Raw genomic sequence first — 20,264 nt, forward strand, 5'->3', positions numbered from 1 at the left:
CATAGATACAAGAGTAAAGAAAGACTACTGTAGCATATTCATTTGGGAGGATACTCTGCCTGACTACATGAGATGTAAAAGTTCCTGGACCCAAGCTACCACATTCATCATATCCAGATGAGTAAAACTTCTTCTGGAGATAGAACCTATTAGATGAGGGATTGTGTTCAATGGAGTGTTGTCACTGCTGAAACATGAACTTCCTGGCTAATGGTAAATGCAGTTGGTCATTGACAACTTCAGTGTATTCTCTGTGATTAGGGGAGGGGTGAGCATATATTACTCAAAATAGGAAAAGATCCTTTCTTTAAAACTGTGGGCTTAAGCTTCTTAAATAGTCTTGATGATGAATAGCCTCATTCTATTAGCTTTATTGTTTCAGTGCCTTCAGTTAGAGAATGTCCAGTTAAACCATTCTTAACCAAGAGCTGTTAATGTACATAGCAGTGCACAGACCCACTGTATACAGAAGGTGCTGTACACTAGTTCTCTATTTTCAAGCTATGTTAGTTATTTTTTTCAAGATGCTCAAAAACTGCCATTCTCTCCTTTTTTCCGCCCTTCTCTTTTTTTCGAGGGGTGGGGGGCAGTCAGAAGGAACACTTGTAATTAGAGAGCTTCTTCCTGCCCCAGGTCCTTTCTCAGCCCTAGTGGTAATAATAAAAATATCTTTGCTCTGTGTTCACATTGGTTATACCCAAGACCCACTAAGTGCGTTAACCCTTCCTTTGCTTTTGAAGATTTGCGTTCTGAATGGAATTTTTACTTTGAGCCATATCTGCGAGATCGGATGTACTTTGCCTCTGAGGAGGAAACTCAGTTTGGTGGCAGAGTTTTAAGTGATTCAGGTTAATACAATAGCACAAGCCAATAGGGAATAGAAGGCTACTGCATGTATAGTACTGCATCGGCCGCAGTAATATGAATGCTTTATTCACTGCTGCTATTCTACTGGTTTTGTATTTTTATATTACCCACTAGAACTCTGAGTGATGTCAAATTACTGTAATGACAAGAGTTTTACATGAGAGACTTTCAGTGCTAATTTGCTAAGTATCAGTTAGATCTTATTGTCATAAAAACACCTTGTAAATATTAATGAAATATTTATTCATAATATTCATGTACTTGCTCCATTTTCCTCTTTCCCCTTTCTCCAAATCTCATCTTTTGAGAACTCATTTTACCATGGTAGATTGAGGTACAATTGCTAGAACTGTTTAAATGGAAGCAGAAAGGTATGCAGCATTGAGAGTTGTCTCTAAAACAAAACCAAAGAAGAATGGGAATTTAACCCATTTCCTGTGTAATTCATTCAGCAATGGAGTTCTTTAGTTCTGTAACTCCAGCATCACTGGATCTCAAGGTGATTTAAAAAGTGGCTTAGCTTCTTTTCCAAATTTCTGTTGTCTTTAATGTGTCCTGAGTCACCCACTTAATATGTGTATTTGCAAAGCTGCTATGGCACAAATTTACCGGTGATAATATATTACAAATATGTTATCTTTTTGCCTCTGAATGTCTTCACCTGCAGGGCAGGGAAAATTATTTTACTAAAAATAATATGTGTGATGTATATGTGGGAGCTCAGATAATGTGAGATGTATAGACTTGTTTTTTAAGTGGTCTCATGATATGTCTGGTCATGTTTGCTATCAATGAATTAAACTTGTTGATGAAATCAGAGATGGTGACAGAATAAATACATTTATGATGGATTTTAAAGATTATTCTGGGTTCAATGTTAAAGGTTTATATTGGTTTGTGTTTGAACAAAAGGAAAGCACTTCTATTCCCTTTGATGTATTGATCAATAATTTAATATATTTTGTAGTAGTGCACAGCAATATTTCTGACAGAACTTTAAAAAATAAACTAAGTAAACTGTGCACTGCATGTTGCATCTTTATTTGTATGGAGGGCTATTCAAAAAGTTTCACTGATACACGACCTCTGTGGTAGTTTCTCTGTCTTGTGGGTTTCAGGTTGGCTGTTTTTTAATCCAGGAGACCATGTATCATATAGCACCAAGAAGGCAACAAATATTTCAAGATAAAAACTTCTGGCATTTATAACGGGCATGGATAATTCAATACTAGAAGATATAGCTCATGTAGTTGATAATAAACTAAATGTTCTCATGATCATCCTGTAATTTAAGAAATCTGAAAAAAATTGCACACTGTCACCTCGATGGCCACATCTGCTTGCTTGTTATATTTGTGACAAAGGTAACTATGGGTTGAAGCTTTGTTGCAAGATACTCAGAGCAGAAACCAAAGGGAGTTCCTCTCTGACAAGTGCTTCATTGCGATCTGCTGATTTATCTCAACCAGAAACATTCTGGATCTGTTTTTTAACAGCATCTGCAGGAAGGGATATTCCAAACTTTCAAATTCTGAGTAACCTTAATGGTATTTATAGACATAATATCTAATGCACTGCGGTTAATGTCAAGTTAATTATGACTTTATCTTTCATCCAGGTTGGTCCTAATATCTTCCATGAATAATGGATAGGAAAGTATGGTCAGCTACCAGTTATTTGTTTCGTTAATACATTTTATTGTTTAATATTTTGAGGGCACTAAAATCTTCTTTTGATGAGATGAAGTAATAATGACGTGTTTTTAAGCAGGAAAACTAGCTGTTTGCAGATGCACCAGTGAATGGAAAGTCCACATGAAGAAACAGAAGATGCCAGCAATATGAAAGTATGTTCACACCTGTGTAAATACAAATATCTGTGTACCTGTACATTTCTGAAAAAAAAAAAAGGCTAAGCTAGATGTGGACCAGGATATTTTGACTGAATATTTTATTGGACAAATACCAGTTCATTGCAGTGACTTCACAAGAAGAATGTGTTTGTTTTACTTAAATCCTTACTAGTGCCAAACCAGTTGCTCTGCTGCCTTGCTCATCCCCAAAAAGCACTAGCCCAACACTAAAGGCTGTTCCATCTGGAAAGAGAAAACTCCCTGTGCCATTCCTTCCTATATTATCCTGGGTAAGTACATGAGTACACACAGTGCTAGACTTCAGCTGTTATATGCTGTGTTTCTCGCTTAGAAGCTGTGACTATTTAGCCTGTTCCAAATCAGCATTTACAGAAGTCCACAAAACTTAGTAAATTAGCCCTGAGTGTGCTCTTAGCATATACAATAATTACGAGGCAATAGAATGGGAGGTTAATGGGCCAAAAATGGTGAGTAGGGAATCTAGACTTGTCTGGATGAAATGAGTAAGATGGCTGATGAATTCTGCCTGTTAGTCATCCTTGATTAAAAAAAAAAGCCAAAGAAACCCAAACCCACACTCATGCCACTCAGATAGGAAATTGTTATGCTGGCAAAAAAAAATTATCAAAGGAAACACTTCAGTGTCACAACTGTCTCACCCTCACCATTTGCCCACCACTGGGTCTTTGTCTGTTCCATCCGAAAGGAGCAGCTTGACCACGCTGGACTGTGTGGACCCTGGTGCTGCCACCACCCTTACAGGATCTGACAGTCTTAGTGACCTGAAATACCAAATACTGGGATCTGTGGCCTTCAGGTCTTTTTCCTTTACTGGTGTTAAGTTTTTTTATAATTAAACCTAACCTCCTTGATAAGTATATATGTCTCTGAGCATATAGGCAGCTATATGCTTAAGTTATTTTAAGTTGCTTAAAGCTTGTCAGGGCTCAGGATATGTGAAGAGTTGGTGTTAGTTCTGCAGTCTTTTCTAGTTTGCAAACTGCAAAAAAAAGCTAACCCACAAACAGAACTGTCCTTGTTCTCCCATCTTTTCTTTTTTTTCATTTCCTCTTGCGTGCAAGGAAGCAGAAAGATTCTGTAGTAGTAGTAGTCATATCTTGAGTCCCTCCTCACTCCTGTTTTATCCCAAGCAGAACTGTTGCCACCACTTCTCATCCCTTCTAAAAGACTGCAATTTTCTCCGTTTAAAAAAAAAAAAAGTTGTAAAAATTAATTTACCTTGCTATTGTGTTCTGAAGGGGTGGCAGATAAAGACTGAGCTACAGCATCATGAAGATAATCTTTCTGCTAAAATCCTGGGACCCTACTTCACTGTCTAGTCTTTCAGTGATCATGTTCTTTGAACCCCCTTGTTCTGCAGAAACAACCATTTGGGTTGTGCAGCTCTGAAAGGCTCATTTTGATTGGGGGTTTTCCTCTTGAATGGAGTAGGAAAATTCCTAGACTGTGTGAGAGGAGGAGATTGTGCAACAGGAAAATAATTTCCTTGTTAGCTGCAGTCCCAGCCTCGACCAGTGAGCCTCCTTTTCCTTTTGGTTTGTGCTCTGACTGGTCTCTGTGGCCCAACAGCCCATGAGTGTTCCTGAGTTTAGTGATTTCACCCTGCTCCTTTGTCCCAGTCAGGTCTTTGTTGCCTCCTGGATCTAGCTGCTCTCCCACCAACTGCAGATATTTATTCCAGCTGGTGCATTGCCCCTCTCAGCCAGTCACCCAGTGATGAAGGAGGAGAAAAGCCCTGGTCTATTCATGGTCCTGAAGATCCTAGCTGATACCAGCAGGTTTGACTTAACTCGGGCAGACCCAACAGGTGCTAGCCTAGGGAAAAATGGATTCATAGACCAATACCTATGTTTTCTGGTGCCTTTTGTCCAGAAGACTTACCCCACTAAACAGTGAAGGGGACAAGGCATAAACAGAGCAGTGTTTTAGCAGTTGGGTATTGACAATTTTGGAAAAAAAGCCTGTCCTGCATTCTCTTAGCTGATTAGAAGCAGAGGTGATAGCTTGCTAAAAACTCTGTGATAAGCTGTCCAAAAATATGAGTTTTCAGTTTCTTAGCCCTCCCAGACACAACCTGATTTCCATGAAACAGCTGATTATTGACACACTAGAGAAAAAAGAAAAAAAAAGGAAAAAAAAAAAAAAGACAAGGCAACAGTACAAATCTTTCCTTGTCTCACCTGTCCTGCAGAGTCCTTACACCTCTGCTACAGCCCTGCATTGATAACATATTGGTTTTCCCCTCTGTCTTCAGCAGCAGATACTCCTCTCTCTCACTGCTCACTCAGCAGCAGGGTGTCGGGTGAAGGTGTCATGTGAAGTCTATGAGTCTGACTTTTTAAGTCCTACTACAGTATGCTTGAGTTAGCATTTTTATTTCCATTTTGGTATTCATGTATGCATGCACAGACTTGTTTCTCTCCAAGATTTAACTTTGTTTCTGTCGCTGCCTTTCATAAAGTGGTGATTTCAGCCAGGTATGAACTTGGGCTTTGCTAACAGGGTGTTAAGGAGCCGTGGTGCTGCCAAGGAAAGTGACACATACAAGTTTTCCTAGTTTCAGTATCACACCCAGGTGTGATAAACTTCACACAGTGTGGAGTTTAGACTTGCCTAAGCAGGTGCGTCCAGTGTGATTCACCTCCTAGAAACAAGTCCTTCAGCTTGAGTTTCTTCATGCCAAAGGCCTTTATGTAGGCATGTGCCTGTACTTATCCTTCTAGCTAAAAGGCGGGGAAAGAATCAGTATTTTAAATTCAATTCAGTGATCTGTATGGAGTGTGGATTTGGATCTTCTGGGAATGGAAGGGGTTAGGCTTTAAATGGGTAGAAAACATAGTGATCCTGAAAGGTAAGTGAGTACTGTTGGGAAAAGGAAGGTCAGACCACCAAACACCATGACCAAACAATTAGATAGTGGGACAGTGATGAATGCCCACTGTGGATTTCTTGTTTCCTTGTCCACTGTTTTCACCAGTGGAAAACAGGTTGTGAATGCAAAAGAGCCATATTTTAATCTCTGCCTCTTTCTGACTCCTATATATTCTCAGTCCAGCTGTAATAGTCTCAGATAAATATAATGATAAACTCAATTAAAAAATTATATCATGTATATAAAAATATTTTTAAATAGTAATATAGTATTTATTTACTGTATTAAGTATATACAAATGTAATTATAAATAGATCATATATAATACACTATCTCTATAAAAGTAAAAATAATAAAAATTGTAAGCTTTAATAAAGATAGTGCCAGTCTAGTCCAACTGTCCCCAGGTTTTTGAGACAGAACTGTGGATCCAACAGCTTCACAAGTCCTTACCAAAATGAGAAAGAGGGTAAAAGCAAGGGTAAGCAATTTCATTACAGAATTGTAGTTCCTCGTGGTTCCTTCAAGCTGCATCTCCAATACTGTGTTCAGTTTTGCGCCCCTCACAGCAAGAAAGACATTGGGGTGCTGGATGTGTCCAGAGAAGAGCAACGATGCTAGTGAAGGGTCTGAAGCACAAGTCTTATAAGGAGCAGCTGAGGGAACTGGAGTTGTTTAGCCTGGAGAAAAGGAGTCTCAGGGGGGACCTCATTGCTCTCTACAACTACCTGGAAGGAGGTTGTAACAAGGTGGGGGTCAGTTTCTTCTCCCAGGTAACAAGTGACAGGATGAGAGGAAATGGCCTCAAGTTGCACCAGGGGAGGTTTAGATTAGATATTAGGAAAAATTTCTTCACTGAAAGGATGATCAGGCATTGGAACAGGCTGCCCAGGGAAGTGGTGGAGTCACCACTCCTAGCAGTGTTCAAAAATGTGTAGATGAGGTACTTGGGAACATGGTTTAGTAGTGGATTTGGTAGTTCTGGGTTAAGGGTTGGACTTTATGATCTTAGAGGTCTTTTCTGACCTTAGTGATTCTATGAATCTATACATGGAATTTTTGTTTTGGTCTTAGTCTTTTGCTCTTTGGGGCCCATCATGGCAAATCTTTATTTTCAGCTGAGACCTTCCATACCAGTCTACGTTAGCTCACTGTGTTACTCCACATCTGCTGTGGGTGCAATACCATGTGCCAGGCTTTCATCACATGCTGTTTTCCTGCCTCTCCTTCAAGCTGGCACCCACTTTCCACAGAAAAACCCATGCATTTTCTTCCCACCTTTTTCAACAATTAGTGCTGTTTTTGTCTGGGGGAAAAAAAGCACAAACTCAAGCTGTGTTCCTGTCGCTCTTGATCCATCAGAAAGGCTATTGTGGATGCACTTTCACACTTATATTGTTAACCCCAGAGCACTCAGCAACATACAAATGCACAAAACCTATTCTTTTCCCAAGCCTTTGGTCTCCTTTTACACACAAATCTGTGTCTTGGGAGATGGTGTGTTTGTGTGTGTTTATTTGCCCGGACTTTCAGTTGATGACTTTATTAATTCATTTGCTTGTCCAGTTTCCCAGACACCATTTCTCAGACCAGGACCCCAGTGTCACTGTTCATCGATGAGTGATAGTAAGTAGCACAGAAAGGAGTGTCTTTGAAGAAGCAATTCTGATACAAAGCAAGATAGACACAGGATGGGTTTTTTTCCCATTTGCATTGTGACCATTAACACTTAGAGCAGTCTATGCCTGTTGTTACACTATTGATTGACCTTCAGATATGCAAATGGATCTGCTACTGTTCACTTAACCATCCTATTCACTTGCTTCCCTTCACATTCATGAGGTAAACTTGTATCCAGCTGCAGGCTGAATCTTTGACAGGTCAATGGGTAAATTTGCCCCATAACAGAGTTCCCTGCTGTTTAGTGACCTAAACAATTGTCTTCGTCCATCCAAGGCTTTAGCAGTATGTTTCTCATGGGCTGTTTTCTAACAGAGCTGCCATTTTTGGTATCTGTTATCTGTGTATGAAGAAAAAGAAAATTCCAGCCTTAATGGCAAGACCACATTAGTCTCACTTCCACCCTTCACTACTGCCTGATAGGAGACAGGCTGAAGTGATATACTGCTGAAGTGATATACTGAGTATGGCCATGACTGTTTCTAACCCGAAAGCTTCATCTCCTGTGAACACACCTTGCTTTCCCCACAGGCTGTGCCAGGGGCTGCTTGTGATCCTAAGCACTTGGAGCCCTTTCAGGCTTGGCCCATGGGTTCTGCTCTACTCTTCCCAAAACCACATTTTCTGCGTTAATACCCTGTTACAACCTCTCTAGCACTAAGAAAATTAGCCTTCAGAGCCACTTTGCACCTCTACGCATGGCCCAGGCTGGGCACAGCTCCTGAGCTGGATGCACCACATCACACCAATGTGCACACAGCGGACACAGGAGGTGGGAGGTGCCCACTGTCCCAGACACAGCCGAGGGAAAGGGGGGGCTGGCTTGTAAATAGGGTAAGAGACAGGGAAGTGGCAAAGGACAAATTTGCTTTCCTCTTAGACTCTCAAAAGCCCGTTTGAGGCTCTCCCACTAAGGCCAACCCCAGACAAGCAATATAGGAACAATACATCTGCAAAGTGAAAATATTCACTCCCTCAAAGGCCTAATTCTGCTCTGCTAGTCTCTCCACAGCCTCTACAAACAACAATATCTGCCACTGAACACACACTCACTTTTTATTTCATAGAGAGATGATCCTTTATAGCCACTGCCAATCCAGAGGAGGGGTGGAGAGAGGACTGCTGCTGCCCCTTGAAGACATCACTGGCTCTGCAAGTCAATCAGCTAATCATGACAATTAGTCAGGAAAAAAAATGAGAAGGTGGGAAGGGTACAGGTCTGGAACAATTTCCTCTCTACACTGGAAACCCCAAGCAAAGAGGACATATGGATGCAGACAAACAGTGGATTAGATTAAACATTGGGTAAAGTCAAAGAAATAAGCTTTTGAAAATGGGCTTTTTTGTTCATTTGCCTGACAAGTGTGGGTGTCTTGTTCACAGTAGCTTATACATTTTAATAAGCTAGGAGGAAGCTTATGGCAAATTCTCTCAGATCTCATTTACTTCAGCAGTTACTTTGTTTTCAGTGAGCAGGACTTCTAAAGACTAAGGGACACTCTTTGATGGCAATGACTAGATGGCGGTAGCCACATTTTGCTGCAGTTGTTAAAGAAACTTTCCTGTCCAACCATCCAGGAGCCACTCTGGCAGTCACACTCCCACCACTTGATTTGGGACTGAAGCCCCTTCGCATCAGGTGGCTCCAGTGACCCAGTGGGCGCCCCACTTGACTTCACACACACACCACACTCACACAGTCAGACTGGGTTTCCTTACTGGTTCCACTCTGTGTCTCAGACATCTCATTCTTTAAAACAATTTAATTATGGTGCAATAACAAAATAACAGCTCGTGCCTCTGAGGAGGGATCCAGCTCAGGCTTTTGTGAAGGGTCTTCAGTCCCAGCTCAGGTGGTGAGAGTGTGACTCCCAGAGTGGCTCCTGGATAGCTGGACAGAAGTTTTCTTAACACAGTGCTGTTGAGGCTGAGCTATCGTGTTTAACCAGAACTATGGCTGCAGTGGGCAGCATGTCTCCAATCTGCCGCAGGGCTCTCGGGGAAGAAAGTTGTCTAACATTTCAGAGGCAGAAGAGAGACTGATGAGATCCAGTGACAGTTTGAATAGAGGAGCTCAGAGCAGCTCCATCTGCACTGCCAAATGCAGTGCTGCTCAGCCACCTCTATCTTCTGAAAAAAAAACAGGATGGGGGAAAACCACAAGAAATTCCCTCCCCTCTCCCCTCCCCAGCACTCACTCAAACGTATAATGGACAGTGGTTCTGAATCCTCGATGTTCAAAGTCCCAAAATGCACACCAGAATTCCCCTCTCATTCCCACCATGGGGGGTGAAGGGAAAGAGAAATTATTAAAACAGGGTGTTTCTTCTAAATATAGTGCATATGCTGCTTAAGGGGGAATTTTCACATGTACCATCACTTCCCTCCTGCAGAACAGCCTCTCTCATCTCTTATATCCAACTACACAGTAAATACATAATCCATTGGCCTGGGATGCATGTGGACAAAGACAGTGGGTTTAGCATAGTCATAATGAAGCTGTCCCTTAAAGATAGTTATGTAGGAGACAAGGCTGAACTTGTTTCTGCTCCAAGAACCATTGATAACTTTGTCAATAAGCATTTAGTGTGAAATGGATTAAAAACCCACAGTGGAGAAGAGGGCTGGCTTACCAGTAATGGGTGTAAATCAGTCTTGGAGGTCTACAGGGTAGGTAATTTATGGCACAGATTCTATGGTTTCTCACTGGTATTTAACATACATAAATTCTGTCACTTTCTAGGTAGTCCTGTTGCAGTACTAAATTGAATCTGAGCATCTTGTAACTGGTCTGTCTGCTCTTTGAGAAGCCCAAGCAATTCTCACAGAACTAATTCTTTCAGGTTAAAAAAAAAAAAATTCTATTATTTTAGCAACTGCAAAAACTCCTGTACGTGAGCCAGTGCAGTTGACTTCATAAATTCCGAGGTCAGAAAGAATGGCTCTGTGACTTCAATCTATTTTCCAGTGTAACAGAAGTTGTTACTGTACAGTCTGTAATAATTATGCCACAAGAATTACAAACTAGCTCTTGGCATAAGTGGGAGTTAGCTTTGAAGCCTAATGACAGGCACTTGAAACAGCAAGTCCCTAAATATTGCTGCAATTTATAGCTACTACAGATCTGCTCTGTACCATTGTAGGTGCTTAGGGTAGGTGAGACCCTTGTCTTTGGGTTTACTTGTGAGTTTTTGGAGATTTTTTAAAGGAATTTTCTTTCCTTTTTCTCATTGAAAAGTTTGATGATCAAGCTATAATTAAGCCTCTACCCTACCTTCTATTATACCAATTATTTGGGTAAAGATTAATCTAGTCAGCTATTTCCTTTAACTCCATATATGTCTTCTTCATTGCTGTCTCCCATACATTCTTCCATACAGGTGAGTCTCCTACACACAAACCCATATTTGTTGCCCAGAGAGAGTGTCGGCCAGACACAGCCAGCAACTACTGATGAATAATGACAATTTTCAGTTCATTTATTTCTGCACTGGAATTGTTACTTCTTTTCATAATTTGGGTTGGAGAAATGCACCCAAACTATTCATACATCTCTGCTGCCACTCCTTGTGTACTTAGGACAGCTTTCACAAAAGTTGGAGAAATGCTTGGGGCAGGATTTGTCCCTTGGAAGGGATGAGCTTACACACAGGGGAGAGGTAAACTGGCACAACAATTATACAGCACTTGATCTTCCAGATGGAAATAATGGTTGGATGTAACTAACAAGGGTACTGCAAGTATCTTCAAGTGCAAGTAATGAATAAAGGGCCAATTCTTAGGTGCAACATGGCAGCTATATTACAGCATGGAATTTTGAGCACCATACTGATGAGAATGTGCTGTACCTTTGCTGCTAAGTTGCTTTAACAGCTGGCATTTCTGTTTTAAAGCTTTTGTTTATGTAGTTGAGTGCTTGGTGCCCTTACCTGGAGCTGTTGGGATAGCAAGGTGAAGACAAAGCACTCTTCAAATGTGTGGAAAAGTGAGAATATCCCATTTAACCTGTTGCTGTGCTACCAGATCCGCTTTCCACGCTTGAAACATGAATAGGATGACTAATTACCTCCCCTTTGCTCAGGGAAATACCAAATACCCCACTCTTCCCACTTTTAACTGAGGAAATTTTGCAGCAACTTTCCTATGGAGCATGTTGACTGTGGGCTGAATTTCCAGCTCATGTACCCCTAGGAAACTCCCTGGGCACTGTGGGGCATCTGTACCAGGGTAGGTCTTGCCTCCTCACCTGCTTTCCCGAGTGGGAAGCGGTGCTGGCTCTGCAGAGGCCTGTTCCAGGTGGGGAAGGGGGTGGCCAGGGAATACAGCCAGACTGGCCTCTTCTGGGAGTTTTGACGCCTAGTTTGTGGCTTCTTATAATGCTTACATTTCTTATAGGAGTAGGTGGTTTACCACAAAGGACAAAGAGGATGGGTTTTCCCAGCCTCCTCCACAGCCCCTTGAAGACATGTCACTGACCAAACTGCATGGGAGATTGGCAGAGCTATGGAGAGGGCTCTGTGAGGAGGGGCCCCGGCCTCATGGATGGGTAGGTGTCTGCTACATTTAAATCACTGGATAAAACACAATCGCTTGCTTCTGCAATTTTCACAGCTGAAGAGATCTTTATCTGCCTCCAGATTCAGTTGAGAATGAGAAGAGATACTCGCTTTCACTTGTATTGCCCCTATTCTTAAAAACCACCCTTCTTCAGCCTTTTCTGAATATGAGAAAGACTCATCAAGAGTGGGAGTTTGAGCGTCATGAAGGCCCTGCCTGCAGCCCTGTGCACTGGCAGCATTTTTTGTTCTTACCACAGAGCTTTCAATTCTGGTTCTGGCAACTCGGTGCAAGTCAGTGTCATCAGCTCTGGCTGAGTTTCTACACTGCTCCCCTTACTGTCACTGGAACACCCCACACACACAGTACAGTGTGTGTGCCAGGCCCAGGAGTCCTGCTGCTGGTATGGAGAAGAGTCCAGGCTGGGAAGGAACAGGGAATCCAGTAAGGGAAACCTGCTACTCCAAGGCTACAGCACGATTAAGAAGTTCATATAAGTAAGCACTCTATAAATACCACGATTTGTCTCTCACTAGACCCTCAGTTTCTCCTCTCTGGGACACACAGGCTGCCTGCAAGAGCCAAACATTTTTAGTCTGTTGACTCAGTTATAAGTGCCAAAAGGCCATTCCTTCCAGGTGAACCCATTGCCGTATGGACTTAAAAAGAAAGGGCAATACCCTACCTCAGCATCAGTTCAAACACTGCAGTGTTCCCCCTGCTGCCATCAGTGACAGCATGAAGATCTACTGCATTTCTTCTGATTGAAACAAACAAACAAAAAAATAAACCAAGTTTGCTGCTGACCTAACCAGGGACTGAAGAAGCTCTACTTGCTGGCAATAAAAACATACTGCTTGCCTATGGGGAATGTCCGGAAAAAGGCAAGTTGTACTAAGAATAGCTTTCTGCTGAGGTCCCCCTCTGTAAGCTTATGACAGAATTGTATGGACAGAGAGAATTAATCGCTTACTTTAAGGAGACTGAGTAAAAAGAGAAGATAGACTCGGTCTTGATGAGAAGTGACTTACTCTAGGTAATTATCAAGGTAGAAGATAACAGACTTCAAGAGGTGGTGAGAGAAACCCCTTCTTCCCATTCTGACAGTATTTCCAGGAGGTTTTCTCAAGTTGGTTACCATAAAAGTAGAAAAGACCTGCCCTGTGGCCCTGGCTGTGTGACACAGTGAGCAAAGTGCAACCCCAAACCAGACCCCTGTATCTAAAATGCAAGTGTTTCTCATGCCACAGCTCTGACCAAGGGACTGTGTTAGCTTTTTGCTTCCAAGGGACTGAGAGCTTCCTCAATGGAGAGCAGACACTCAGTGCTTCAGTTGCAGCCTCATGCTACCATCATGGTAGCTGCAGGGCACAGCTTTCAAACCACTTCCAGGTTCACCCAGTTTACCTGTAAGAGGTCTGCATTTGCAGAGGCTTGTGCAATCTCATGTGGCTGTAAAAGTGGTACTTATGGCCATGTACTTGGTGTGGTTTACAGAACAGGTTTTGTTTATTTCAGCTTACAAAGTAAAGCCACCAGCTTTAATTCTGCCTAAAAAACAAAACAGCTGGGGAAGTGCATGATTCAGAGGGTCTGGTGCAAATTTTTGCAAAGTAACAGAGACAAAACCAATATAATTCAAATTATACATATGTGTAAAATTAAAGAAATTCAAGTTAAAATCAGGACTAACTCCTATTAGCCCTAGAGATGATCCAACAATATGTCAGGAAATAAATAAATCATTCTAATCAGCATAAAAGAGGGCACTGCTCACAAATCTGAATGTTTTGGGTATTTACAAAAGTCAAATGGAGAGAGGAGAAACATAAAGAAGAAAAGCCTTCGTAAGAGTGAATTGAAATGCTGCAGGGTGATCACTTCTCCACATGCCTCAATGCTACTAAGAAAAGGCTTTAAATCACTGCAAGGGGCAAAAGAAATTACTTTTGAGCAGGATGCCTTCATTTGCCCCACGCTGGAGGGACTGTGCCAAGGTGAGACCAGCATGGTCTACCAGGTTTGGCTGTTGGCACAGAGGTTCTGAAGGTTCGCCACAGTCCATGGCCACCCTGGGGCAGAAGACAACAAATAAGTTGGCCTGGTCAGTCAGTCTAATTTATGAATAGGAGAGTAATTTATCCTATAATCCATCTGAAGGGAAGATTGCTTAAAGCCACATCTTCCTGTGGCTTAAAGCCGCATTCCATGGGACTGTGCATGCTCTGAGGAGGAGGCAGCCAGCATAACTCAAGCTCTGTTCTTCAACATGTAAGCACAGCTGGTGATCAAAACATTTAGTATTTTCACACAAAGGCCAATTAGGGTGCCTAGCAAGGAAAAGTAGGCCCTTTCAATATCTCTTTCAACATTTGCAAGCTACAGTAGAAAAAGCAACAACCTCATTTATAAAGATGTTGTGGCTTGTGCTCATAGCTGGTATTTCAGGTGCTTTGTTGCCAGATAATAACACTAGTCTGCTTTCTTTTTGCTGCACATGCTACTAAGGCCAAGTCCTGACAGGTCGGCACTGTACTTTCAGTGCAGCCAGTGGAGCAGAAATGTTTAGTGCCCAAGAGAAGCAGGGCAAACTCTGTAGTTAATGCCATAGCAAAAAAAGTCCTGAAGGCTCATCTTAACCTTCTGTTTCCTTGTCAAGACCTATTTATTTACAGATTAAAGTGGTAATTTTGTTATGTCCACATTTTTAATGGAATTTGACATTTAAGGCAGCATTTCAGTTCACCTTCAAGTCTGTAATTACACTTGCAAATCTGCTTAGCAAGACGTCGGCAGAGTATCCCAAGGGACAGCTTGAACAGATTGATTCTGTTCCCATAGAAGCAGCATTTGAGTACCAAGTGATGCAACAAAGCAGACACTGCGGACTGCAGTGCCTGCCACAGACACTCGCAAACTGGACCATTCCTAATCTTCAAAATAAAAACAAAACCAAGGACTGCAAAGAGCACTCACTTTATCTTAAAAGCAATACTGCACTGAGTCAGATACCACTGGAGGTCAGGAGCACTTCATGAATACACCACTGAGACAGGACTCCTTTCTACACCCCTTTGGTTATCTTTGGTCTCATGAAATCTGCAAGTGCTAGAATTACCAGGGTAGCCCCAAGGATGAAATCCTGTTCATCACCTCCTGGTCTAGCATCACGATGGCCCAGTGCTGAGAAGCACCTCTATGTCTCTTGCACAAATGCAAACTCTGCCCAGCATCTTCTTCCCAAAGGAATCCATTTAGTTGTCTCTTTTCATTGTAGCCCTATCACCACAGAAATTTTGAGACCAAATTGATGCCAAATGCCAGGATGCTCAGGATTACATTTTACACTCAATTTACACACCCAGCCTTCCTTTGCGCAGTTTATACCACAACCCCCAAGATATGACTGGAACTAAACAAAGTACATATGAAGTACTCAGCTCAGACTCCATGTACACAGTTCTCTTCAGGTCTGGGAAAAAAAAGTAGGTCTGATTTGTTCCAATTTGGGCTTTTCTTCCATGCTCATGGGAGGCAAAGTGAAGGATCTCCCCTCACAAGCCACCTCAGCAGATCTTTCTGGAGGACTCAAATGGTTTCATCCCTGAGTTCAACTTTAAAAGAGAGAAATGCAGTCCTCAGCATTCACCGCACTAGCACCAGAACCAAAGAGAACATTTAGCACAGAGGTCTCTACTGCAGGAATGAAGAGCAAATAAGCAGCACAACACTGTGAAAGATGGAGAAAAGCAGAAAGAGGTCAATTTGTATCACACCAAAGAAACAGAAGGAAACCTGATGACAAAAGGTTTATACTAGTAGAGGGAGAAAGCTTACAGAAGGTAGACTGTGCTGTTAAACTGCAAAACCTTTGCAGCCCTCAGTGGTCATTTGGGAGCAGCCTGGTACCTCCATCAACAATGATCCTAGACTGGTAAAAAGTCAAATCTAGAGACCATTCTCAGACATAAGAACCCTTGAAGGCCATTTCAATGACATGAGAAAAATAAAAATTTTTCTTTTTTTTCCCAGCAAGGATGACACAACACTTTGTCCAGCTTAGTGCATACAGTTCTCCACTCTTCAGCAAGACTTTTTCTAGCTGACCGATGTGCAGTTCAGCTCTGCAGAATCTTGCCTACTTGCTGCTGCCACAACTCCCTCTGGCCCATCAGCGATACTGGGCTCACTGGAGCACTGCCTGTGGCTGAAACAAGTGGGCTGCAGGAGGAGGCACTTGTCAGTACTGTCTGATTCCTCTATGACCATTCCTGTGTGCATCATGGAGGCCATTGCCAGGAGCTGGATATCCGAGTGAGCATTTGCAACGGTGTGGCGACGAATGCTACCACATTTCTCCAGGTAAGCCTCTCCCTCCTGCTCTGTCAGTGGGGTCAGGGCCATCTCACTGGGCTGCCGGGTCGTTGCATGAGATGGATAATTCAGTACATCAGTCTTAGGACGGGATCTGGAGTACCGTCTCTCTGGAAGAGAAAAAGGAAGCAGGAATGGTCAATAGAGCACAGATGAAGCATTGCTCCAACTGCTAGGCTGGCCTCAGGGAACAGAAAGAATTCAGTGTGCAGCTGTAGTGTCCCACCTCCTTACCACTGGAAAACAGTCAGGTGCTCACTGGTTCATACTGCTGGGGATTTGGAAAGGAGATCTGCTTCTCCCCCAGTAAGGAGAGACCTCCTATCCTGCTATAAGGCAATGGTGCTGGTGCCTGTGAGAAAAGTGAGTCAAAAATCACAAGTGCAGCCAAGGGACTTTCTTGAGCATCCTGGTGATCTCCTTCCTTATCCAGGGATGAGGACTGAGTAGGAGCTCTCATGTGCAGGTTCACTAAAATGACTGACACTAAAGCGGCACAAGTCTCCAAAAAAAATGTTCAGAGAGGACTTGAGTTGCCATCCCTTCCTCTGAAAAATTTCTCTCAGGAGGTGCCATTAGCTGTTGTCAGTGTGAAAGTCCTGATGCTTACACTGCCTCTCCATCTGCCTAGGTAAAGGCCATTATCCCACTGTATTTTTCAAAGATCATGCAAGAAAAAGAAATTGTCATCCACCTTACAACATGTCTGGTTTAGGTGCTAGACACAGAAAACACCTAGCAGTTCCCAGGAGCAGTCCACAACAGCCTGGGGTAAGGGCACATGAGAGAAGAACAGCACTTGGGGAGCAGGGATAAGGCAGTGACACAGAATTGATGGGTATGGGGTGTATGATCTCCTCAGCAAATCATTAAGGGGAAATAATGCCTGGTTTAAAACTCAGACCCAAGGCACAGCCCCCAGCCCCGTATCATGAAGTGCTATTTCAATTCTGATACTGAAAACTTTTAGAAAGGCAGGGGTCAGACTTTGTGCCTTGGCTCACTCTCACTCTTCTAGCAGATTGAATCAGACAATATGAATCAGCCAGCACCTGTTGGCTTCCACTGCTCTGCAGCATTGCCATGTGATGTTAAACACCTCCTGTGGTCCATCTCCACAGCAGCTGATAAAGCTATTCCGTACCTGTCTCATTTCTCACCAATTTCACTGAAGTGCAGGGTCTCATTTCATAAACTCAGAAGGCTTTAAACCATATAAAAGGCTTCCACCAAGATTGGTGAGCATAAGAGAGAGAGTAACAAAATGCAAAGCAAAGCACTTATCACTGAGGTTATAAAAGAGTTTTGGAAGCTTGCATCAGGAACAAAAGCAGAAAACAAACTTAATATTGTTGCAGGGAGGCACGGGTGAGCAGCCAAAACTCCACCACTGGCAGCAGCCAAGCTACGACAACACTTCACCCTGCTACTGCCAGTAATACATTCATTCAAACTGGGTCATTTTTTGCTTAAGAGTATGCACAAATAATTTTTGAGGCTGGTTGCAATGCATATACTCTTTAGGTTTCATCTGCAGTTCAAGCCACAGCAAGCTGTAGTGTTGAAGGGCATTAGGACCCAACTCTTTCAACGAAAAAACATCCATAGATGATTTTTGTGCAAGAAAATTAAAATCCTTTCTGATGAGAACCAGGTGAAATTAGGCTAAACTCTGAATATTCATTTATTGCTTTACTTTACCCCCTCTAATTTCTTGACCACAAAAAACAGTCTCTTAAGAGAGTTGTCATGCATAGTTTAACCAGACATTTTATTTCTATTTTGATGCCTTATGACAAGGAATATAAACTTGGAAGCAAACTCAAATCAGCAGTGATGTTAGGCTTAATATATCAGGAAATAGGGTGGATGTTTTAATTTTATCTTCTCTCCTATCCCAAATATTAACATTCTTAGAAAACAGGATCCCTTCAGCATGCTCCATCCTTACAATGCAGGTTACAGCTAATTTACACAGGCAAAGCAAGAAGGGTGCTAACAGAAGAGCGGGTGAGAATACTGCCCTCTACAATTCCCCTCTGCGAGTGGTCCTGTCCCCTTTCACACCTATACCTGTTGCGCTCCTCTCCCACTTTAAATCAAGCTTAAGATACTACTGCCTCTTCTCTGCTGTGTTGAGTTCCCAGCAGACATCCGGCAGGTTAAAGTCACCCACAAGAACAAGGGCTGGCAATTTTGAGACATCTGCCAGCTGCTTGTAGAATAATTCATCACCCTCATCCATCCTGGTTGGGTGGTCTGTAACAGACTCCCACCAGGATGTCAGGCTTGTTGGCCTTCCCCTGATTCTGATCCACAGGCACTCAACCTTATGGTTACTGACTTCAAGTTCTACAGACTCAAGAGTCTCTCTAACATAGAGAGCCACCCCTCCACCTCTCCTACCTTGCCTGTCCCTTCTGAAGAGCTTGCAGCCCCCCATGGCAGTCATGTGAGTCATCCCACCAAGTTTCCACCATGGTGACTACATCATAGCTTTCCTGCTGCATGATGGCTTCCAGCTCCTCTTGTTTGTTACCCATGCTGCATGTATTGGTGTACATGCACTTCAGCTGGGCTGCTGATTTCACTTCTAACTCTGGTTTTCACCCCTAAGCTCATCTCTGGAGGACCTGGTTTCAACCCCTTCCGCCTTCAAACCTAGTTTAAAGCCCTCTTGATCAGCCCTAACAATTTACAGGCTAGAGTCCTTTTGCCCTTGCTAGATGGATGAAGCCCATCTGACTCAAGCAGGCTCGGTACCATAGAATTTGCCTCATGGTTCAAAAACCAAAGTTCTGCCTGTAGCACCAATCCTTTAGCCACCTATTGATAAGATGGGTTTTCCTACTCCTCTCCTCATTCATCCCTGCTACTGCAGGAACTGAGGGTAGTCCACTTGAGCATCTGTGCTCCTGTCCCATTAACTAATCAACCCAGTGCCTTGAAGTCCTTTTTAATTAGCCTGGTACCTCTTTCATTAGTGTAATCACTGCCAGCCTGGACCACCAGCAGTGGATAATAATCAGAGAGCTGGATTAGCTCAGGGAGTCTCCTACTAATATCCCTCACCCAGGCCTCAGGAAGGCAGCAGACCTCTCTGTGGGATGGGTCTGGTCTACATACAGGGTCTTCAGATCCCCTCAGAAGGGAGTTGCCTACTACAACCCTACTCTTCTTTTTTTTCTTTATAGCTGTGGTTGTAATCCATTGGTAGATGGGGTGCAATGGGAGACCCTCCAGACAAATCCTCTTCTTGACTGTCTTTTGCCTGACTCTCTGGGTCTGGGGCCTCATACCTGGATACATGATTGCCCAGCAATCACAGGAGCAAAACCCTTGAGCCACAGTTTGCCTAAAGCAAATGTCATGAGTTTGTTACAGGTACAGGTTGTCTGAGTGCTGATAAGTCCTTCTACCACAAGACCATCTTTTCCCCTATTCTTCAAAGGCATAGTACAAGACAGGTTGTGTGTCTCCAGCTTGCTACAATTTGTGTCGAAGCAAAGGCTAAAGCTTATCAAAACAGAGGGAGACTGGAGCTTTTTTCACTTCTTCTATTTAAATCTTCTTGACTATCAAATCACTATCACTATGCCCATTAGCAAGCCAGTCTCTTCTGGCTGGCCACATGTGCAAGCAGAGCTCCTGGATAATGTATAAAGAAGTTTCCCACTATAAGCATGCTGTTCCTGAAGTGTCTGTTCTCTTACCTAGACCCATTTGTCCATAGTTTAAACACAGATCTGCAATTACTTTTTTTTTTTAAACAGGATCCTCAGATGGAAGAAAGACTCCATGCAAGAATCCCTGTAATCCCTCAGAATTAACAAGCAACAGTTGTGCAGTTTGCAAAGGCTGGTTGATGCAGCAGTGAGCATGGGAATTCAGGCAGATGGAGCAGGGTAGCAAGCAGGGACAGACAGCGGGCAGCAAAGGACCAGGTGCAGTCTCTCACTGGGGTGAAGGCAGTACCCCAGTCATGGACCAGGGAGTTTTAAATCCAGTCCATCTCCAGAG

General features: G+C 42.9%; 1 protein-coding gene across 3 annotated transcripts in view; it reads right to left on the reverse strand.

Moving 5' to 3' along the window:
• Positions 1-13,355: 13,355 nt before the first annotated feature.
• The window catches only part of PRR5L (proline rich 5 like), a 42,719-nt gene continuing 35,810 nt past the window's right edge, over positions 13,356-20,264 (reverse strand). For all 3 annotated transcript variants that reach the window (XM_017811971.1, XM_017811982.1, XM_017811961.1), the window contains one exon: positions 13,356-16,354. In XM_017811971.1, coding sequence (XP_017667460.1) covers positions 15,969-16,354 — 386 coding nt within the window. In that variant the 3' untranslated portion in view covers positions 13,356-15,968. The remainder of the gene's footprint in view (positions 16,355-20,264) is intronic.

This window comes from Lepidothrix coronata, unplaced genomic scaffold (assembly GCF_001604755.1).
Source record: "Lepidothrix coronata isolate B3197 unplaced genomic scaffold, Lepidothrix_coronata-1.0 Scaffold1, whole genome shotgun sequence".
Taxonomy (NCBI): Eukaryota; Metazoa; Chordata; class Aves; order Passeriformes; family Pipridae; genus Lepidothrix; species Lepidothrix coronata.